The 23,991-nt window shown below is 37.4% G+C and overlaps 2 protein-coding genes and 1 long non-coding RNA gene across 10 annotated transcripts in view; 1 reads left to right on the top strand and 2 right to left on the bottom strand.

Moving 5' to 3' along the window:
- Nucleotides 1-4,659, top strand: part of LOC128894856 (myosin heavy chain, non-muscle) — a 75,486-nt gene extending 70,827 nt beyond the window's left edge. For 5 of the 6 annotated variants that reach the window (XM_054157335.1, XM_054157256.1, XM_054157175.1 and 2 more), the window contains one exon: nt 217-4,659. In XM_054157335.1, the coding sequence (XP_054013310.1) occupies nt 217-343 (127 nt within the window). In that variant the 3' untranslated portion in view covers nt 344-4,659. The remainder of the gene's footprint in view (nt 1-216) is intronic. The other variant, XM_054156914.1, reaches the window with a different exon arrangement.
- A 461-nt stretch (nt 4,660-5,120) lies between these two features.
- LOC128896269 (26S proteasome non-ATPase regulatory subunit 10-like) lies at nt 5,121-7,433 on the bottom strand. 2 transcript variants are annotated; one of them, XM_054159511.1, is made up of 4 exons: nt 7,027-7,433; nt 6,798-6,896; nt 6,268-6,556; nt 5,121-5,512 (listed from the first exon to the last, which is right to left on the bottom strand). In XM_054159511.1, the coding sequence occupies exons 2-4, from the start codon at nt 6,885-6,887 to the stop codon at nt 5,322-5,324; spliced, it is 570 nt and encodes a 189-aa protein (XP_054015486.1). In that variant the 5' UTR covers nt 6,888-6,896; nt 7,027-7,433; the 3' UTR covers nt 5,121-5,321. The 2 variants fall into 2 exon arrangements, with proteins under 2 accessions (XP_054015486.1, XP_054015477.1); XM_054159502.1 differs by having other exon boundaries at nt 6,962-7,432.
- An 8,633-nt stretch (nt 7,434-16,066) lies between these two features.
- Nucleotides 16,067-18,319, bottom strand: LOC128894341 (uncharacterized). 2 transcript variants are annotated; one of them, XR_008461519.1, is made up of 6 exons: nt 18,024-18,319; nt 17,889-17,922; nt 17,735-17,806; nt 17,529-17,653; nt 16,975-17,125; nt 16,067-16,876 (listed from the first exon to the last, which is right to left on the bottom strand). It is a non-coding gene; the product is annotated as an uncharacterized LOC128894341 (long non-coding RNA). The 2 variants fall into 2 exon arrangements; XR_008461518.1 differs by having other exon boundaries at nt 17,889-18,319.
- Between the last annotated feature and the right edge of the window lie 5,672 nt (nt 18,320-23,991).

Here is a 23,991-nt window from a genome sequence, read left to right as displayed (position 1 = left end):
GTAAATCAACGAAAACTGACTGCTTAGGCAAATAACTATTAGAAGAAGTCTCAGATCATTCTTTCACTGTATATAACGTAGATTCATTATGTGAAAGCTCATTTAGATTTGTGCATGGTCAGATGTGTCCTCTTCTTGTGAATTCATTTATTTAAATCGCATAACCAGCAATATTAAGAAGGATTATGTTAATAATGGCTTAAAATTTCTTTGTAGACGGGGTGGGCCTCCAATAAGCCTTAGTTCGACGCGTCTGAAACGCGGTTCTGTTCAAACCGGTGGCTCCGGCGACGATTCGACGACACAGGACGAAAGCATCGATGGTGAGGAAACTGTCAACTGAACGAAAGAACACGCCACTTATTGAACTCTCACAACGCAGGAAACCCTCTCACAACATAGAAAAACCAAGATCCAAGAAGTGCGCGCAAGATTCGCTTCGACGAAAATCGAGTTCCAACCGAAGATCTCGCTTTCTCGAGGTCGGGTGTCGATTCTTATGCACCCAACAATACCATTAGACGAAGACGGCTTTCTTCTGTACATAAGAGACCCGGCTGGGCCGTACCGAGTAGTATTTTAGCTCCGTTCTTCTGGGACACCGCAAGAAATGACGAATTATTTCTGGGAAACATTTTTTCAATTCATCGTCAACAATTTTTATTAAAGATATATGTCATCGATAACACATAATGAAAGAGTTTTATGGGTAAACTTATACCGAATGTCTTTCCAATGAATTCCAATGAATTTGTCAAGGCGCGTAGATATTTGTACAAGGACTTGCACATTAACGCCAGTAAGCATTAGCAGTGCAGGAATGCCATACTTTGTACCAGCTTTAGCTTAGAAATTTTATATAATTGCACAGGTTTTTCTCGATCATGTTCGTCATTTTTTTGCGGAAAATGCTACTACTTCGCCGGGTAAGATTCAGATTAGAAAATATATTATTGGGGCTGCATAATCGATAACGAATTAACACCGCATTTAGGCAGCATTAATATCTATTATAATTATATTATAGTTATATCATTAATTACTATTATTATTATCGCAGTTTTTATTTTTATCGTGAAGAAGTCGTAATATGTTATTTGTAATTATTTTTAATAATCAAGCAAACGATGGGTGATTTGGGTGTCGTTCCGAGAGGTCAGAGACTACAGAACTTCTAGAAAGGTAGCGTTTTACTTTCTATCATTCGTGATGTTTAAACAAAAGAAAGCAAGTTTAAAACGATACTAACAGTATTGAAGCGATTGAGATACATAATTGATAGAATTGATACTTTTTTGAAATCGACTAATTTTCGCAAAGCCAAAGTATTTCAAAGATTCTGAGACTAGAGCACTTTGAAACAACTGAAAGATTATTTAGAGAAGAAAGTCTAGCTTTCTTACGTACAATTAACTTTTATGCAAGGGAGTTTCTGATATGAAAATTGGCTTTTGGAGAAGAAGTATTATTAATTTTTAAGAATTTTTTTTATCCTTGCCGCGTTGTTCAAGTTTATCAGTTTTCTTTTTCTTTCTTTCTTTCTTTCTTTCTTTCTTTTTTTTTTTTTTTTACTTTTTCCTTTAAGTAACAACTTTCGTTTGTTTTCGAGTGAATTGGTTTGCCTGTCGGAACGGACCGGAAATCGGCGATCGAGATAAATCAATTGGTATTCAGGGCCGATCGTGGATCGAGAGCTCTTTTGTTTTCGCATGATCCGAAAAAAAATTCGTAACAGTTCTTGAGACAATATTATTATTACGCATGAACTCGCAACTATGATAGAGACGAAGATTAATATTTCTTAAGCGGTATGTACGTTAAGGTTTCTGAAATTTTTTCAAGAGAGTACTTCAATTTCACTACTTACTTTTTAATTTTAAAAGTCATATTCCAATGGATTTCTCGATGCGTTTGGAGTGAAATTTTCGAATGTCGCGGAATAAAATTGATTACGAAAGGGAAAGAAACACAACAGTTTTCATACATGCATTTTTTAACATGTGCATTTCATGTGCATTCAATGAAAACGCATTCTTAACCTCTTTTTGGTAAGACTTAACCAGAAGTAAACGATGAACTTCAAAGTTAGAAAAAGGAATTTATACAAGAAAAAGAGAAAGATTTTGTCTGGTTGCGAAAAAAAAACGTAGGATAGCGTTATTAATTATTAACACCTGATATTAAGGGGATATCCTGAATTAGGTCTAAAAAAAGCTGTTTTTCTTGAATTTTTTTAGGATGGAAAAAAATAATTAATTCTATCGAACTTTTTATCCTATTTTCACACATATTTGAGTAGTCTGTACAAATTTTTTCAACAAGAAATATTCAAATTGAGTCGACTGTAACGCACATTTGTAGAGCACCTCACAATTAAAACCTCCTATCGGGGGGAAAGATGCAGGTCATAATTTTGGTTTGACACAAAAAAAAAAAAACAAAAGAAATTTTCATTTTCGTACATTTTTCTTCTATGTGAACTAAGAAAAACCCGCGAAAATGGTGAAATGTGAAATTACTGCAAGTATGAAAAAAAGAACGAGTTCTTTGGGTGACAAAAAATTACTTTAATTTGATAAATAAGTTGCTTAACATTTTTTTTTGTATGAATTTTCTTAGTTCATATAGAAGAAAAATGTATGAAAATGAAAATTTCTTTTGTTTTTTTTGTGTCAAACCAAAAATACGACCTGCATCTTTCCCCCCGATAGGAGGTTTTAATTGTGAGGTGCTCTACAAATGTGCGTCACAGTCGACTCAATTTGAATATTTCTTGTTGAAAAAATTTGTACAGACTACTCAAATATGTATGAAAATAGGATAAAAAGTTCGATAGAATGAATTATTTTTTCCACCCTAAAAAGATTCAAGAAAAACAGCTTTTTTTAGACCTCCTAATTCAGGATTCCCCCTTAAATCATACATTCAAAATGAAGTCCAATTGTCGCGATTGTTAACTTGATACTTTAATCATTGTTTAGCTTAATCGGTATATATGATGTTCCTAAGTTGAAACGCAAAACAAAAAGAGGTTAACGGGCGGTTATACATATTACACGTATACATATTAACACATACATATACGTACGCAGAATATTCTGAAAAGATGCTACATCTAAGAAACAAAATTTACGTCGAAAACATAATTGTTAACGGTTTTCGTATGGTCATACCTTTTTAACTAATTAAACATCAAAATTGAATGAATGATCATGCGAAAATATTAAGGATCTTATTTTTAGTACTGAAATACTGTTTCATGGGTGTGGCACACCTTACCGTACATTCTGTATACATACTTATATATTATATATACTCCGAATAAGTATATATAAATATATGTGCAGTGTTGTAGTATTTTTTTATACGGCCAAGCGATTGTATATGGATATGAAACCGGCCTGATCTTTTTACACTAAACATGTTTCTAGTAATTTTTTAGGTGGGCTTTACAAATTCACAACTGAACTGCCACTTAACACATCGTGGACCATTATTTTCTCCACGCAAATATTATAATGAAATCTGAAAATATTTGAAATAAATGAACTAAACGTTATATACATTTTCGACGGGTTTAGTTGATAAGAAATAAATTATAATGTCACAAATAAAGAAAGATTCTGTGACGAATTGTGTCTGTCAAAAAGTAAACGTGAACGTCAACGGTGCGTTGGTGGAATGAAAATTTAGAAAAATCCGAGTCTCAAAATCTTTTATAACGTATGCAAAATTAAATCACCGCTGAATTGTTGACAACTTTTTGTGCAAAGATATTTAATTTTTTCTGAAAATTTGGTTGATTGTAAAAAATATATGTCATTAACTACTATTTATAACGTACTACTAATGTAAAAAGAATTTAAAAGACGTAAATGATACACTACAGTGAGGATCCTTGAGTATAATTATGGTTGAGATTTTTCCAGTTTTTCATCAGTTCTTTTTTCAACTACTTAAAATGATGTATACTGATGATAAAATAATTTCTCTTATTTATTAATCCTTTTGTTACAAATAGATTGATTATTCACATTAATATTTTGCAAAGTCGTAAATCAGTTGCAAAATGCCGTCATAAATTACATTTAATCTACTGCGTTTATAATTTTCAATATAATTAGAATTCCATTTTGATTATAAACTTACGCGAATTATGTATAACGCCAAAGCAAAAGGGATAATAATATTGCTTTTATTTATTTCAATGTAATTACAACAAACTTCAGTCTGAAATTAACAAAATGATTACAGTACTAAAAATAGCGATATTTTTATTCGCAGGAAAGAAACATTTACTTGAGGTAGTTGATGACATAGAAAAATCCGCTGCAATTAATTGAAATTTGGTACTCCAATGAACCTATGTTTTATAAATCATCAAAAATTTCACCAAATGAAAGGAAAAAATTTAAATTACCTTGTGTTGTTCACAAGTCGCTGCAAAGTGTAAATAAGCGCAGAGGGCCTCGACTCTCGATTTTGATGCGTTTTATTTAAGCGATTTATTTCAGGGGCTGATGTGATCATTTGTCTTTTTAAGAATACGAATTCCAACAGGGTTGGAATGGATTAGCATGAAAAAGTGATGAAAGAAAGGGAGCGATAGAAAGTTGAATAATATTTGACCAGCGAAATAATAAACTTTTTTGATACATTTTATATAGATATAAATCAAACATTAATGACACTGAAGCATGTTAAGAGGAAGGCATAATAAATGCTGGAAACTGAACGAATAAAGAGCATTGTTACTCGGTCAGTGATTTTCAATCGATTATTTAGTTAGCGGTTAATGATTTACTAATATAATATTATTCGCTGCATTCATTTTAAAATTATACGAGTTACGAACAGTCTTTTTTTTTAAATTTCTAAAAATTAAACATAAACAACTTTGCCAATAACACGATACGTTTATCTATTAGTCTAGCATTAATTTATACATACCTAAGTACATCGGATATACAAATGGTATAATGTTAGTGAGACCATGAAAGAAGGCGAAAGAAATTGATATCCCAAGATTTGAACTTTTCATATTCACTTTCTGTATGCTTTCAAGTGTTTATACATAATTTGCCATACCGTCGATCTCGTTATCAATTTAACCATATATATTAGGAGTATTTACCTCTGACTTTATTTAATAAAAGCATTGATACAATAAAAATTTAATGTATTATCACATACATAATGGATTTAATCAAAATATGTATTCCAGGATACGAAAAGTAAAGGTCACGTTGTCCGTAATATTAGAAAGAGAAAGAGATTGAACACCACTGAACCAATGACATTAGGAATTTACTCTTTATTATTTACTGTACATCTTCTTCCATTTCTTTCAGTTGTCGTCGCAATCCTGGACTTGCAAGATCCAAAGGAGTTTGCTTTTCTTTATTCACTGAGAATGTGTTGGCACCATTTTGGACCAATAGCTTAGCTTCATCGACACGATTTTCTTCGCATGCTAAGTGTAATGGAGTATTGCCAGTCTTGTCTTTAATATCTGAGAACAATCAGAACTTTTTAGATAAAATATTAAATTAATAAACATAATATTGGCAACACTTGTAAATTTTTCTTTGAAAATTAAAACAGTTGTATTGAAATATATTTATAAAACAATGTCATCGCGAAAATTAGTAAGTTAAACAATACAAGGTGTCTCGAAATGATAAAAAATCCCCAAACCTGCAAATTTCTCGTGTCAGTAAAAATTGAATGTTCTTCACCTTTCTGTAATTTGAGACTTCATTTTCGCGATACAATATTCTTCGGATAAGTGAAGCGAATTTATGCTCACCATTGTTTATTCGTTACCAGTGGTAAGATACGCATACGAAATCGAATTTCAGTAGCTGATGAAAATTAATATCTTTATACTTATCCAGTATGGTAAGGAAAGTATATGTAACTCCTTACGATCGTGTGAACAATATAGAAGCAAGATTTATCAATTGATCAGTCTTCTCAAAAGACAATTCTTGTTAGTTTTATAGGCACAATGTTAGTGAAAAAAATAATGATTTGGTAAACGCGAACTACCTTAATAAATGTTTCTAATAATTAGTTGAAAATCTTAGCATTTATCTTATCCCATATCTGGGAAATGAAAGCTAAAATTACAAAATGATGAGTAACTTTCTAAGTTTTATTAGCATAAAGACTCTGCATGTTTCGAATGTAATTAATTATTTAGAGTCAATTAATTGATTTTATATTGTTAAACAAATGAAAAATTAAATATGGTAAATTATCAACCTATATTTAAATGTTTTCCAATTTCTAGAAGAAGTTTTACAATGGCAGTGTTGCCTTTTGATGCTGCTCTATGCAATGGTGTAGCACCATAATTGTCTGTTACATTAACATCTGCATCTTTTTCTAACAATTTGCTGCAAATGGATATCCAATTCTTTGATGCCGCATACTGCAGTGCTGAATGACCGGATAGCGTCTTAGCGTTAACATTTGCACCCTCGTTTAGTAGGGTACTGACAACTTTATCCTGACCTGCTGATGCCGCCAAAATTAACGGTGTCATGTCCATCTATATTTTAAAATTGAATGAATGTCAAACAAACTGCTTAACTACTTTGAATATGATCCACAAATCCTTTACATGCAGAATCTGTTCACAATTCCACTCAGAATAGTATGGTTTCTACTTATATCTTGGAAGCTAAAAGCTACAATTTTGTTATTAAGGTAAAATACTAAAAAATATCCCTTCTAAAATTATGTATTTGTAACCTAGTTTGTTTTTGTCGTATGAAAACTGGTATACTTGCATCATCGACAGGGTCTACCGGTACGTCGAGGGATAATAAAAATCGAACTAAGTCATCGTGTCCTCCAAGCGCTGCCCAATGAATTAACATACGTCCATTCTAAAAAAGCAAATTTTGAAAATCACAACATAACCTTAAAGATATTTCGAGGTAAGAATTCCTACGTTATCTTTAGTTGTTTTTAATTTTTCATTTTCAGACAGAAGACGTTTAACATCTGCAGTTTTACCGCGGTATGCCATGTCGTGAATTGATTTCTCAGACATTTTTGTCGTTTCTTGCAGCTTTTTTCAATTCTTATCAAATATAACAAATCGACAATGTTTATATTGGATACGGCCAGGGATCAGCCGAGAGCCCTAAAGCTCTACATTTATGAACGTGAAGCCTGATTTTAATTTGTGCCCTTCCCTACTCGCGGCGCCAGTGTCACTTCTTTTGTAGGTTTTTTGCTCTTCCTGGTAATGCAGGAATCTTTACCCTACTACTCTAGCCGTACCGTAAATGGAAAAAGGCAGGAGAAAAACGTATACACGTTAATTATAACAATAACAACAAAGACTTGACTTTATTCAAAAATGGACGCTATAGCTAGTCCACGTGTTAGGTACCTCGTTCAATGGCTAGCAACGACTGACTCTCTAGCCGCCTCTCGCAAAGCGGAACATGGCCGCTTCCCCCACTCTCGCATATCGAGTAAGAGGGAAGAGAGAGATGGGAATACGTGATCCCCACACTTTGTCTTAAGGGTGCGCAGGAGGTAAACTAGCGCCACTAACGGAGAGGAGGTGAACTACTACATAGTAAGCTGGCGCCACCAACGGACAGTAGAAGAACTACCAGATAGCTGGCAAAAAATTTCGACAGCGCTGCTGTCGTCTCTGCTGCGGTGTTGTGCCAGTAGTCTAAAGACGCTTTTCAGTATGGTTCAGTATCGTAGTAAGTTTAAAAAATGCCCGCGGTCATACATTTTTCTTTTAACTCTTTCAGTGTAGGGGGCCGATATATCGGCCCTTGCTGCACTGGCGAGAAGTGCCAGAGCCGATATGTCGGCCCGAACCTTGTAGTGTTTTACTATTCGCATTGCGAGAGAACTCTATACTGTCTGTATATTGTATCTATAAATATAAATTTAATAATGGGAAATAAGCAACATATTTATAAAACTATGTTATACTTGTATTTAATTTTTACATTAAAATTATTTTGGAATATGGGTAATTGTTAGAAGATAACACGCTAAAATACATATGTATAGGGAAACGATGATAAACTAATTATTACACAGAATTAGTTCCGATTTTTTGTTATTTACAATTTAACCCTCGGACACCGGGCTGGCGTACGAACGACGGAGCCGGGTCACTATTCATGCATCGAAATCCAAGTCCATACGCGCGACAAAAGAAGGCTTAAAATCACATTTTTATATGCAAACATTATAATCATATTAATAATGCCTCGTAACCAATTGTTTTTGTTAATATTTTGTCCCGAAAACTACTTCTTTTGCAATAAAGTTCGAAACATTTCTGTCGCTAACAGTTAGAATAGTGGGGAGAGCTAATTGCTACGGATCGAGTTACAATGTAAACACATGGCTCGACACTCTCGATCACAGAGGAATGGGACTTCGAAAAATGACGGAAAAATGACCCAGGCCCGGTGCCGGAGGGTTAATGCTAAAAAATTGTGATTTTTGTCGTTTTTTGCTTTTTAAAGAACAAAATCCATCTATAAAAATTGGTTTTAGTAAATTTGCTTAACTTCGTCCAAAAGAATATGTAATAGTCGGAACCTGTGGAACACATTCTGAGTGTGTATGTGTAATGCATCAAAATGTAAAGTTAATGAAATGTTATCAAATATGCGCTGTGATGTTTCAAATGAAGCAATTTTAATCCCATTCGTAAACAATTGCAAGGTATATTTGAAAATCATTCGATTGTACCTATTTCATGCAACAAATGGACAAGTACCGATAGATCTAATTTGGAGCCTATAGAATATTTAATACCAGCATTTCTTAATGAATTAGAAAACAAAATGTTGCAATTGCAAGTCCATGATTTCATAGCAAAAAATGAAAGTAGTTATTTGAAATATTCAAAAGGAAGTTTAAATCCCGATGAGTTTGTTGTCATCAGAGATTTTGCCGAAAATTATTCATTTATTTATTAATTATACAAGATGCAATACAAAATTATCATTGGTCCAATAAACAGGCTACAATATATACGTTCGTTGCCTATTTTCTACCAAATAATTGTTTAAAACATGAAAGTTTTGACATTCTTTCAGATTGTTATGAACACGATAGTATTTCTGTTAATTTCCTTTCATTTCATTTCATTTCATGTTGTATCATTGAAATCAGAAAAATCTCACGAATACGTCGGTAAAAATTTAATTAAAGAAAAGTCTAAAATAAGAAAGTTTTATCGATGAATTATTATTTGTACGAGTATCTCGTCGATGTCTCGGATAGAATCATATTATGGTGTAACATTCGGCTCATAACTAGGGCTGTTCAAGTACCCGAAAAAATCAAGCCGAGTCGAGTACTTGAAAAGATTCAAGCTACTCGAAAGAAACCAAGTAACTTGAATTTTTCAAGCTACCCGAACAGAATCGAGCGGTCCGAAAATACCAAGCGGCCCGAAAGAACCGGGCAACTCGAATGGTTTCAAGCTTTTCCGAGTACACATGTTAGTCCGCCACCGGGCAACAATGGTATCATAAAAAGGACGTAGCAAACTAGACCCAAAGAAGGTCAACTACCATTTTCCGTATTTCTTATCGGATCTTAACGGATGTATTACCAATCGATTCCTTATGTTATCCCGATGAAAATGGTACCAGACACGATACAATTCGGATTATTTAGAAGGAAATTATACGAAAAAAAATGATTTGCACGCTTTTTGCATTTTGCGAATCGCATTCGTCGATTCGTCGACTCTCGGAATCACTCGGCAAGGCTTGTCGGTCGGAATTGTAATATGGCTGTCACTCATGCCGCTCGTTCATTTCTAACCTGTAACTGTCAATTTGGATTTGTGACATTTGGTTTCTTGCAACAAGACTTTCTGACATGCATTGTGCGTACTTTTGAAAACTTAAAGGACTGAAACTGGAATTATAATACAATAAATTGTGAGTTACCAATAGTGGATCTCTTTGTACATTTTCCCACTTTATTTATTAACATTTAAATTTGTTACAAGAAGATTTTCTGCCACGCATTGTGCATACTTGTGAACTTTATTCTAATACAATAAATTGTGCATTACACATAGTGGATCTCTTTCTTTATTTCTCATTTCATGTTTAACATTTCAATTTTTAGCAACAAGACATTTTGCGATGCGTTGTGTGTACTTTGGAAACATAAAAGACTGAAATTGGACTGAATCATAACATAAAGGACCGAATCTGGTATTGTAATATAATAAATTGTGCGTTATTCATATGACATTAATTTTATTTGTAAATAACACATACAAACCTTATTTTACTTGCAAATTAATGTAGAGGTTAAAATAAAAATACATTTGTCTTTTATTATAGTAAGTGTAGAGTCTACAATATACATAATGTGTCTGAAGCCAGATATAGGAAAGAGACCAGCTTCAGTTCTTTAAGTTTCCAAAAGTATACGGAATGCATGGCAAGATGTCTCACTGCAAGAAATTTAAATGTTAAAGATGAAGCGAGAAATGAAAAAAGAAATCCACTATTTGTAATGCACAATTAATCGTATTACAATATCAGTTTCAGTCCTTGGAATTTTTAAAAGTACACACAATGCATGGCAGAAAGTTTTGTTGCAAGAAATTTAAATAATGAGAAAATGAACAGAGATCCACCATTTGTAACACATAATTTATTGTATTACAATTATATAGAAAAAGAGAGGTCAGACTTAATCCTTTAATTTCTCAAAAGTACCCACGACACATGACAGAAAGTCTTGTTGCATTTAAATATTCCTGATAAAGTGATTACATTTTTTCTTTAATAAATTTCTTGCAATGAGACTTCCTGCAATGCGTTCCGCGTACTTTTGAAACCTTAAAGGATTTAAACTGATTTCCCATTTTCTATTATTTGAAGTAATTCACTATACAAATTATCGTTGTAAAAAGAAGTGAGATCTCCATAAAAAACTTCAAAAAAGTAAAAAAATTACGCCAAGTGCATGAAAAAGTGGAGGACTTAAAGAGTAATCATAGAAAAATAGAAGATCCCCGTTAAAAATTCAAGAAAGTAAAAAAAGAAGTGAAATCGAAATGAGCTGCCAGTACATGAAGGTGCTTTCCAGCAAAGTGCAAAGGTGACACTGTATAACACAATGAAAAATTCGGTGCTTTCTAACTATGCGCAGCTAAAATGCTGTGTTCAACAGTCCGAACGTTCAGATCCAAATGAAGAAGCTAAATAGCGTATCATCCACGAACTGAGACTGTTTAGAAATTTGCCTCGAAGCCGTGTGCTTCATATTCAAAAATAACTATACTAATTACAAGTGTCCAGTGTCGTGTTGTCGCGGTTAGTGTATGAAGTTAAAATTACCTAAGTGTTGCGCGGTGTTGACGCACTGGCGATGCGGGGGTCGAGAGTACTTTTATGGCCGTAATATGTAGATTTTAAAACCGTCTTCGCGGATCTATATGGTAACGATAATCGAAAGGAACTGAAGCCCGATTTCACTAGAGTACTACTCTACAGACGATCAATGTGTCTCTAACGAGTAACTCTTTCGTACTAGCCCCCGAGCAACGAAAATCGTGGGTTTATATACCCCTAAATGTTGGTGGGGAACCGCCAGTGATTTCCATATTAGGAAATTTGACGGTTAAGATTTTCGTTGTTCTGAGGTCGGCAGCTGTGTGCCCTGGGAAAAGGGTAGATTAGAAAGTATCCCACGCAACGCGAGTCAAAGATGATATTAAGAGCACTCCAACGAGACCGAGCTCCAAATTCCAGAAGGGTAGATAAAATAATATTAATGAACGCGAACTTCTAAAAACGGAGAGTTTCTGTATACGTAACAGCCATTACAGGTTGCTTTGTGTGAAAATAATTCTTCGGTTACAAGTATTGAATATTCATCTTCAAATACGTCTAGTACTGGAAATATTATTGAAATACCTTCTAGTGTTTCGGAAATTGCGTTTACGCCGTTAAAAAAGGCCGCTGATCTGGTCCCGATGTTTGATGGTAAAGCTAGTTCTTTAACCAAATTTATTAGGCAATGTAATCTCGCGAATTCCCGAGTCAGGGCTGGGGATAGGATTAATTTACTAGCTCTAATACGGAATAAGATATGTGGGTATGTGGACCAATTGATCGCAAACAGCTGCGAGCCAAATACTTTAGAGGAATTGATAAATACAATTAAATCTATTTTTGTACAATCTTTTGATATAGATCGAATTTATGATGAGTTAGAAAACGCTTATCAAGGTAATGGGGAGAGTGTTTGAGGGTTATGGAGCACGGGTTAATGAAATATTGGATAGGGGACTTACAGCGTCAAAGGAGAACTTTGATCTTCAGCAATCCGAGGGGGCCAGGGTTCTTCTTAAGAGATCGGCGATTACGGGATTTAAGAGGGGTTTATTTAATGTAAACATCAGGATGTTAATGATTAGAGAGCAGGCAGATAGTTTGGAGTCCGTGATCAATTTTGCATCGAAATTGGCAAGGGAGTTTGAGTTTCAAAAGTTGCCTTTAAATTCAGACTCATTTGGTATTAATACAAGAATGTGTGTAGTGGGTACTCCGGCTCGCAGGTGTTTCAATTGCGATCAATTGGGACACACGCGTAAGAATTGTAAATGTTACGAGCCAGGGCGATAGCGACGCGCGTGTGAGCCCTGCGAGTGGGTTGAATTCAAGAATCGAAGAAGATACGATTAGTCCTGTTTATTTCGATGGATCCAAAGATTAAGGATGGAGTAGAAATCGCAGACGACTCTGACGCGAAGTCAGATAGCTGCTGGGAATTGGTATCTCCCGGTAAAGGGTAACCGTAGGATCGGTATCTCTCGATAACGGGTAACCGTTGGTAAGGTTAGGTAAGGATTGAATCGTATCGTTGGAATATAGTACGCGTCGTGGATAAAGCCTCGCAACTATTAATTCTAAACAAATAATAACTCGAGCGGTAAAGTTATTATGTTGTGGGGTCGTTACACTGGTTAGGATTGCTTATTCCAATGGTGAAGGTTTAATAATGATTTAACAGACCTTTTAAGGTTAACAAATGATTATATATTCGAAACTGAATAATACTAATAATACAATTGTACAGTGTTGTGTTGTCGCGGTTGGTGTATGAATTTAATTACCTAATTGTTGCACGGTGTTAACGCACTGGCGATGCGGAGGTCGAGAATGCTTCTATGCCGTAATAAATTTTATACCGTCCTCGCGGATCTATATGGTTAATGTTGATCGAAAGGGATCTGAAGCTCGATCTCACTGAAGCGCAACTCTGAAGACGATCGACGTGACTTTACCAAGTAAATCTTTCGTACTATTCCCCCGAGTAACGAAAATCATGGGTTTATATACCGCTAGATATTGGTGGGGATACGTCAGTCATTCCCATATATGGAAATTTGGCGGTTAAAATTTTCGTTACTCAGAGGTGAACATCTATGTGGCTTTAGGGAAAGTTTAGATAAGGGTTACCCACGCAACGCGAGTTAAAAGATGATTCTGAGAAAAGTATGGTACAGCTGCAGGGTGCACTTCGGTAAGACCAGACTCCACATTCCAAGGGGTAGATAAAATAAATGAACGCGAGCTTCAAAAAGAACGGGTGTGCATACGTAACATAAAAGTCAAAAGGAACCGTATTCAGAGTTAAATGTTCATAGAACGCTTAAATGCGGATTTTGTAGGAAAAGCGGGCATACTGAAAAACGGTGCTTTAGTAAAAACCTGCTATGCGCAGAGTCAAATGTTCGTAGGACACTTAGATGTGGTATTGTGGAAAAAGCGGCCATATAAAGGAACGGTGCTTTAATCAAAACTCGTCTTCTAAATTTAGGACATCCGGATTTTCCCTCGCAGAGTCTTCATAGGATTTAAACTTCAACAGGGGCCCTCGAATAAGCGCATCGCAGGGCAAACCCTTAATTGCGCGCATTATATTATGCAATAGATACTATTGTATCGCCCACTGTTCAAGCTTCTCAGAGCCCAGTTAATTAATAGTTCGATTGGAACATATGTTTTTCTGCGATGGTTATGCCAATTTCCTTGTAGATACCGGATCACTATTAAATTTAATTAAGTGACAGTGTTTGGATTCACACGCAGTAGTAGATACACAAATTGTTCTTAATCTTACTGGAATCTGTCCGGGAATGATTCAGACTTGTGGTGAGGTTATGATTCCTATCAATCAAATCCCCATTAACTTCCAAGTCGTTGATAATGATTTTCCAATAAAGCAACCTGGAATTGTTGGGGTTTCCTTCCTCGAGAAACAGGATGCTACAGTGATATTCAGAGACAAGCTTCCGCATAGTCTTGAAGTTGGGAAAAGGGTATAATCTTTTTCAGCATTTGCATCATTCGATCTTCCTCCACGTACTAAGGTTATAATTTCAGTTCCTGTAAAGAATAAAAATGAAACGGGATATATAAGAAGAATGGACGTTGGTCCAGGGGTTTATATGGGGGAGGTTTTGGCAGCTCAAGAGAATGGGTATACGAAAGTATTTATAATTAATACCACCACTGATAAAATTGTCCTAAATATACCCCCTGTTGAGTTAGAGGATTTCGAGGTTAGGAACCTTGCACAACGTTCATCTCGAGAAACGGACTCTAACCTCAATTGATCAAATGCGCATGCGCAGCGATTTGCCCAGTTGGTAGAAACTTTCAATTTTGAGCATCTTACCGAAATTGAGAAAGTTAACATTTTAGAAATAATCAATAAATTCCCTTACCAATTTCACCTTTCCGCAGATAGATTAGGTTGTTCTAACGCCCGTCAGCACTCCATAGTAACTACTGATGAAATACCCATTAATACCAAACAGTATCGTTTTCCATTGATTCATAAAGCCGAAATTCAGAAACAGGTAGATACTTTGTTCAGCGATAATATTATTCAACCCTCAGTATTGCCGTATAATTCTCCCGTATGGATAGTTCCAAAGAAGTCAGACTCTTCCGGAAAAGCTCGCTGGTGAATGGTCATAGACTATAGAAAATTAAATGAAAAGACGGTTTAGTGATGCTTACCCGCTACCCAATATTACGGACATTCTGGACCAATTAGATGGGGCGAAGTATTTTAGTACCTTAGACTTGGCCTCGGGTTTCCATAAAATTCCTGTTGAACCTGCTTCCAAATCAAAGACCGCGTTTTCAACACCCCATGGCTATTTTTAATTTAATAAAATGCCGTTTGGTTTAAAAAATGCTCCGGCTACATTTCAAAGGGTTATGGATGTGCTATTATCTGGTTTACAAGGGAGTGACCTTTTCATTTATATGGACGATATAGTTATATATATGCAAATTCGCTAGTGGAGCATGGAAGTAAACTTAAAACTCTTTTAGCGCGTTTGCAAAATACTAGATTAACGCTTCAGCCTTCGAAATGTCATTTCCTTTGCCGTGAAATAGTATATTAGGGCATGTCCTTACCACCGACGGGGTAAGACCGGATCCTGGGAAAGTCAAGGCGGTAAAACAATTCCCCATACTTAAGACTAGGAAAAATGTTAAACAATTCTTAGGTTTAATTGGTTCTTGTAGGAGATTTATTAAAAACATGGCCAAGATTTCAAAACCACTTACAAAACTTTTAAAAAAGGTGCCCCTTTTTGCTGGAATTCTGAAACTCAAACTGCTTTTGAGATCTTGAGAGATAGTATCTGTTCGAAATCACTATTACAGTTTCCTGATTTCTCGCGTCCTTTCCTAGTTACAAACGAAGCGTCAGAATATGCATTGGGGGCTGTGCTGAGTCAAGGGCCTATCGAAAGGGATCTTCCTATAGCGTACGCATCTAGAACTCTGAATAACGCTGAAACTAATTATTCCACTATTGAGAAGGAATTATTAGCTGTCTTGTTTGGTGTAGAACACTTTCGTCCTTACATATATGGTTAGCAATTCACTTTAGTTACGGACACATAGGCCGTTGATCTGGCTGCACAATGTGAAGGATCCAGCTTCTAAAATAATGAGATGGAGAATTAGATTGATATACAATTAGATATTGTGTATAAACCTGGTAAAGTAAATTCTAACGCTGATGGACTTCCTCGAAATCCAATTCTATCTAATGAAACTCGCGACTCTCCGTCAAGTCTTCCTCAAAGTAGAAAAGTCTCTTAAACCTTGCTCAAAGCGTTTGGAAAAGATGCTGGACTGCGCAGACCAGTTATCGGTTTCAGATACTTGTACGAGCAGGGTTGATGACCATTTTGTTAATTATAGTAATGAGGAAATGATAGTTTCAATTTTTTGGGTGGATGGAGGAGCAAAAGAAAAACGAAAGGAAAAAGGAAAAGAGTTAATGGAAAACTTTAATGTGGAAAAATGCTTTTGTTCTAATGATGATGACAGATGTGACATTTTAAGTAAAGCTGATACAAGTTCCCATCATGTTAGTTTGCCCTCTGTTGGGAATGAATGTATTCAAGCTAACATTAACGGTAAGGGATTACCCCGGTTGGAGACTAGTGATGAGCTTCCTTTGCGCAATCGGTTGGACGGGATGACTGAACCCCAGGCAACCGCTCCCGATGTCATTGGAGGTAGTCCGTTTTCAATAAGGGTGCCAGTGTTATAAGGCCTGCGTAATCTTGGATCGCGGCACAGGTGTGGGGAGCCTGTTTTTGCGACTGTTGTCGTGGCAGATGCTGACGAGCCTGGTTGTTTTTCGGAGTGTGCTGTAGCGAAGGCTGTGATGCCCAGTAGATTGTTGACGACGATGTCACGGCAGAGGTCCCCGGGGAACCTAGTGATTGCTCAGCACATATCCAGTTTCGCGACCAAGACCGCACGGAGGATCCCAAGTGAAAAAACCGTTAACGACTCTGAAAAAAACAAAATTTTAATATGAGACTCCGACAGAGAAACAACTGATACAACTGATCTTATTCCATTACCTGTAATTTTTAATAGTAAAGATGACCTTTTTATGCGTAGAGATAACCTTGTCCATTTTCTACCACTTGATTGCAATAACATTTTACAGATTGGACAGGATTTGTTTGCACGAAGAGGGTTTTCCATTGATCAACTGAAACAGTATTCTTTGAATGTCGGTGATGCCATGACCTTCCCTGCTGATAAAATTCGTATTTACCATTTGTTCTTTAAAGCTGTTTCTCAGGATAAACCAAACCCTGTTCACATTGTTTCCTCCATTAAATCCTTGAAGCACCTATTAGGTTCCTCAAATTTGAAAACCTTTAGTATATCAAAGAATGACAATAATCTTGAACCCATCGAATGGAATTTTATTATGGATACGATAAATCAAATTTTTAATGACTCCAAATACATAATTACAGTTTGGACTGGTGAAATTGAAACTCCGCCTCATTCAAGGAGATTTAAAATTATTAAGGAGTTTCATGAGTCTGTAATAGGGGGTCATAAAGGCATAATTAAACTTTATAGCAGCATCCGAGAACATTTTTATTGGCCTGGTATGGGAAGGCAAATTAAAGAATTTGTACGTACCTGCTTAATATGCCAAAGAAATAAAATTCGTTCTGCAAAGACTAGACAACCCATGCGAATTACTGACACTCCCAAGGTCGCGTTCGAAAAAGTGCAGATGGACATTGTGGGTCAATTACTTTTAACTTCAAGAGGGAATCGTTATTTACTGAAGGATAATTTAATTCAGGATAATTTAATTAAGTATTCTGATGCTATTCCCTTACCTAATATCGATTCAGTATCTGTCGCTGCCGCTTTGTCCGAACAGTTTATCAGTAGATTCGGTTGTCCTAGGGCTATTCATACAGATCAGGGAAGTAATTTCATTAGTGGAATTATGAAAAACTTCTGTAAGATTTTTAAAATTCAAAGAATTACCTCTACTGCATTTCACCCTCAGTCATTAGGATCTCTGGAAAAAGCTCATCGTGTATTCATAGACTATCTTAAACATTACTGTACAAAATCAGATTGGGACTATTGGATAAGATTTGGTATATTTTCATACAATACCTCTGTACATGAGTCCACAGGTTTTACTCCACATGAATTGGTTTTTGGTGTAAAGGCCGTAATTCCTTCTGAGTTTGCGAAGCAGGAAGTTCCGCGAACCTTTATCCAGTATTTAGATCAGCTTCTCACAAGGGTCACTCCTACTCAGGCAATGGCAGCAAAAAACCTTGAAAGAGTTAAAGAAAAAAGTAAAATACATTATGACAAAAATGTAAACTCTCACAAATTTAATTTAAATGATGATGTATACCTGCTAAGGGAACTTGAAACATCGAAATTTGATTCTTATTGGACTGGCCCTTATAAAATAATTCGAAAATTAAACGATTTAAATGTTGAAATTGCTTTATCAGCAAATAAATTCAAAATTGTTCATGTTAATAAACTTGTTACATCCGGCCCTGCCGGTGTCCCTTTTCATCGACCTCGCACTGCGAAGAGTTAGGATCAAATACTTTTAGGAATGCGCTTGACGCACGTTTCGGAAACCGTTTCTCGGGAACCGAATCGTGGGATCCGCGAATCAGCGAAATAGGCGTCAGCACTCAACGCCAGCACATCCGCTGAACTTGGGATTCCTCCCGATTTCAACGGATGCAAAAACGAAGGTTCCCGAACGCGGCTCGTGCCATGCGAGGATCAGCTAGTATATAAACCCGTGGACACGCCTCACGGGAGCTCTTTTATTCCGCTGTCAGTACGTTATCATCGTGGCGATTACCGAAAACTTGTAGTCGCGGACAGGTTAACTTCACGCGTTGTCGTTACCTACGAAAGTCCGACGTATAATCGGTTAAGATCTCATCGAACCTTTATCATCAATCGAACACGCACTCAGCGTCGCGCTTTGGTCATCAAATACTAAATTATTGTAGTCACGGATAGAGTAATCGTACGCGCGCTGGGTCGTTACCGAGGAAAGTCTGTTGTTAATTAGTAGAGACCCGTGTCGCGAGTGATAGTTGCCGACAAATAGATCCTTGCAACAGCACAGCCCTGGGACCACAACAGATAGCTGGTACAACCAAACTGTAAGACCGACAAGCGGTAACGTACCTGACTAATTGTATACTTGATTTCCCAAAACCGATATTGTAATATAAACTTGTTATTTTGTAACAATACATATTTATATGCTAAACCTTGGAAACAATCATTGCAATCCCGAATTGCTCTTTCCCGTTAGCGAATACAGTTAAGGTGAGCTTTAGCTCTTTAATTGAAGACTAAGATCCCAAGAAAGAGTCTCAGATAAGCTGGGACGTAACAAACTTAAGTTAGCGTGTATAAGACTTGATAGTACTACTGATAATGTTGAATAATGTACAATAATGCGTTACCAATGTAAGCCTCTGCATAAGATGTATGTTAAAGTAGACATGCGTGCTAGGGGTTTTGGTTATCCATGCTTCGTTTCGTCTCTAACTGCCGTAGAATCAAGGGTGGATCGAGTAGCTCTTGTGATCATGCTATAAGGAGGAGATTTCGGGGTGTGGCTGACAACCCCTGACGGACTTTTGAAATTTTTGTTCACTCTTATTTAGATTGTTAAATGTAAGATTCGTCATATTAATAATTTCCCTTCATAAATTGTATGCGTGGAGAAGAATGTGAATGGCAGCTTTAAATTGAAAAAAGTTATTTCCAAAGGAAATATTTTTTTTGTAAAAGGGGGGAGGTGTTGCGTACCGCTATTTTTGATAGAGATAAATTAATTCCCATGTCACTCCTAGATAGCAGAGCGGAGACCCGTTTGTAGCGTCCACACTTTGGTTCGCAATGGGGAGAGCGAATTAATCAACACCTTTAACGTTAAACTGAATAACTTTAATTAGACAACGTTGGTCTACGATCGCTACTACTTGACTAACTGGTACATGTTAGTGCGTAACAGTTAAGAGTCTCTAGTGGCGCTCGTGTCGAACTAGTGCTACTAATTACTTAAACTAAAATGGATGTAGGGAGTTTTTCTGCGCATGTCGCATGGCGCGTGCCAACTAACCAGCAATGAAGAGTACTCGTTTCCTCCTCTCTACCGACCATGTAGCCAGAGGAGCGCTGTAGCTCGGCGGTTGATGAGTGAAACTAACCAATCTTCCTTGAAAGTTTAGAGCCCCCACAGACTGCAGACTTTCTATCGACCGATAGTTTGATCCGGTTCTTAATCAGCATGAAGATATATGAAAGTGCGCACACTACAACAATTCGGTATCGGCCGATAAATAAGTTTGATGGGCTACACGAAGCATTCAAATTAATCTATCGACGACTTTGACCATACATACATGGACCGCTCAAGCTATAGTGTAGTCCGTAATCAACATCTCCCATGCCAAAGTTACGAGTAAGCAGTTGTGCGCAAGCGCTATAGTCAATGGGCGATAGCAGTCGGGAAAGGCGCGAATTGAAATGTTGGACGGTTTGCCGAACTACTCTTCGACCATTGGTTAAAGCTGCAGTCAGCCTGTCATCGAGATAGAATTTTTACTATAGTTCTCGAATTTGACGCATGCGCATTAGCGTCATGTCTCACTTTTGGTATGAAGATGTTGGTTACGCTCTGCTCAGTGTATAATGAGTAGGGTTGAGCAGTTCATATATACAAGATGTTCATAAAAAAGTATTCAATATTTATATGGTGCATAGGGCACACTGTACTGAGTAAAAAAGCTTTAGTAAACATAGGTCCAAAGGTTAACCGTCCCTGAGACGTAAACATTTTTGTTTGCTAATATCATGATTGACTTACTTGCTTCCATCGCATGCGATGTTTATGTCAGTGTTTATAAATTGCATTCTGAATGTTCCCATTCAAGTGCCGACAGTAGATTTCATTTAGATTTAGTCAGTTGTGGATCAGTTGCATGGCCTCCTCAACCCCCCGATTTAAATCCTAACTTCGTGAGGAATAATCTTCAAGTGTCTTCGGGGCGTGTGCAAAGTTGCATTGGCGAGGGTTGATGTGAAGGGGTTAATTCACCCCCTTAAAGGGGAGTGTGTATTAGGGTATATTAAATAAGGGTGTAGACCCTTTGGGGAGGGGGGGGGGGTGGAACAGCTCGCAAATTTTCAACCCCCTTCGTAAGGGAGCTTCCACACATCGGAAGGCGATGAAATTCACCACGTTTGTTCTCAATACGTTAAGGATGAATGCCGAAAAGGTCCCGTTTCGAAAACTGCCCCTGGAGCTGAAGGGTGGGGGCGCGGGGTGATGTAGGGATGGTCCAACCCCAAGTGTAAGGGTTGAAACGTTGTCCAACAGTCAAGGACATAGGGGCAACACAGTTTTGATGTCTTTTTCCCGCGTGAATGGCAATAAAGATCTAAAATGTCGTTTTTTTGGGAAAACCCACCCCCAAATTCAGACCCATCTGCAGGGTGAACGAGTAACCCCACGTCAACGCCATTCACGGTATCGGATGCGCGAATGCTTTATTAACAGTCCCAAAAATTCATATTTTTTCAATAACGCTTTCGTTGTCAAATCGGAGCAGATTTGAAAGACTAGTAACTGGGCCGGGCGAAGTCGGCATGCAGAAGCGCCTGGCGGTTAGGCAATCTGCCATTCTCCCGCTTTCCCTGCTTAGGCATTTCTCACATGATCGTGCCGCGTTCCTACTGGCCAAGCGGTAGATCGATTATCGACCGCGAAAGCCACGAAACGAGCGAGGGTGGACCATCCCTACCTCACCCTCCTCCACCCTTCAGCTCCGGGGGCAGTTTTTGAAACGGGTCCTTTTCGGCATTCATCCTTAACGTATCGAGAACAAACATGGTGAATTTCATCGCCTTCCGATGTGTGGAAGCTCCCTTACGAAGGGGGTTGAAAATTTGCGAGCTGTTCCCCCCCCCCCCAAAGGGTCTTTATGGGGTGCACAGTATGAGTGATAGCTTTTTTTGGATCGGGGGATCCAAAGAATGCATTGAGTCCAAAATCGAGACCGTCGTCCAAAAATTGTGGATTTTAGAGGGGGTGGAAGGTTGTGGGGGGTGGGTTTGTCCGATAGGGATTTCAAGGAGTGCATTTTGTAGAGGGCATCAAGGAGAGTCGCCTCAAAGGATTTTTTGAATTTTTCAACCCCTTCCGTCATCCCTGCCCTGTTTCAAAGAGGCGTTTTTTTACACCTCCCCTTTAGGTGGGTGAATTAACCCCTTCACATCAACCCTCGCCAATGCAACTTTGCACACACCCCGAAGACACTTGAAGACTATTCCTCACGAAGTTTTACCGAAATCGGTTGAAAACTCTCATAGTTATGAGCATTTGAAAAATCGTTCCGGTTTGCCTGTCCGGTAGTGTTATTCCCGTATTTCCTAACTAAAAACAAAAGTTCAATCGCAATCGAACCTCTGGTGACAAAATACGTAAGGAGCTAAACCAAACGAGTCGATTGAATATAAAAGACATTACTTTTTCCTAGAAGTACTTTGGGTTTTTATTTCGCACTCCACGGCAGAGATGGGCAAAAACCTAGGCTTCGAATAAATCTAAAGTTTGCCGATATATTTGTCTCGTTTCCTCTTTTGAACATTTTACAAAGAAGGAAACGAGACAAACACATCGGCAAACTTTAAAATTATTCGGAGCATAGGGTTTTGCCCATCTCTGCTCCACGGGCACCTTACCACCTAGGTACGTCAATGAAATCCGCTAAGATCCCTATCCTCACATGACGTACTTGCAACTGTTACGCTATCACGTGAATGTGATAGCTTCACGGCATGTAGCGCCACAACGCGGAATAGGTTAAACACTACCGCATGTAGTATATATTTATATTCAAATTAGGAGCGGAATTCAAATGGATTAACGATTAACGCATTGAATCAACGAACCGCCACGTACATTGTTAAAACATTCAACGTGAGTGATCAAGCGTGGAAAAGTCGAAAGTCAGGAGCGAAAGGGGAACGTTAGCGTCACTCCGTGTCGGCACCTTTGATGTTGGTGTCTGAGGTCCGCCATGTACCTGGCATGCACCGGCGCATATTTAAACTGAGACGAAAAGAAAGGCAATTGCAGACGATATGTATAAAACACCGAACATAAATGCCGGAATTTAAAAAATATAGTGTTTTAGTAAAAAAACATTCTATTCATATTTATCTATAAAAAAGAATATATTTTATAGATTGTAAAAATAATATTCAGATTATTAAGTAACAAATTCAAAGCTAAATATTACAAATTTATAAGTATAACATAAAAGTAATGGGAGTAATCATATGAAACTAAGTGAAAAATAAAAGTAATGAAATTACATGGATGTTGTAATGCGCATGCGCACTGGTTTTGAGTATATAGACTGTTACGTTCCCGTTATAAATTTCCTTATTTGGAGTCGGATGTGCGCACCCGGTATTCTTCGCGTAAGCATAGGAATTCGAGACCACTGCGAAGCTAGGGCGTAGTCTCTCGGAATCGTGCAATGTACTTCCTCGACACCCCTTGGCCTATGATTTTCGGGTATAAAAAGGGCGACGACGAAGGCATATCGGGTCTAGTCAAAGTCTAGAAAGGGTTCTGTACACGCCTGTGCGTGCTTTCACGAACTGTCTACACGAGAAAACTTAGTGAGAACGGGTTCAAGTCAACCCGTTTGCTCGCATTCGTGAAAACCGAGAAGGATTAGATTCTAGCTTCGCGGAATCGAAACTATGTTTTAAACTCAGCTCATATTTGTAACATAGCTTATCATAAGTACACCGCGGCAATTACTCTTATAACAATTGTAAGCTAGGTGTATATCAGAATATACAATCATAATCATTTTTAATTAGTGTTGATCAATTATAATATCCAGCCCAGTACCCACTAGGATGTACCTTTGCCGCTCGAAGTACATAAAAAACTGTTACGAGGCCTAATACTAACATTTCCTGCGGCTCCCCACGTTAGCCATACGTGGGTTCGTCCTCGATAACCAGCCTCCTGGAGCTCCCTGCGTTAGCCATACATAGGTTCGTC

This window comes from Hylaeus anthracinus, unplaced genomic scaffold (assembly GCF_026225885.1).
Source record: "Hylaeus anthracinus isolate JK02 unplaced genomic scaffold, UHH_iyHylAnth1.0_haploid 0, whole genome shotgun sequence".
Taxonomy (NCBI): domain Eukaryota; kingdom Metazoa; phylum Arthropoda; class Insecta; order Hymenoptera; family Colletidae; genus Hylaeus; species Hylaeus anthracinus.
Note: the sequence above shows the minus strand (reverse complement) of the source record. Positions and strands in the feature narration are given on the sequence as shown.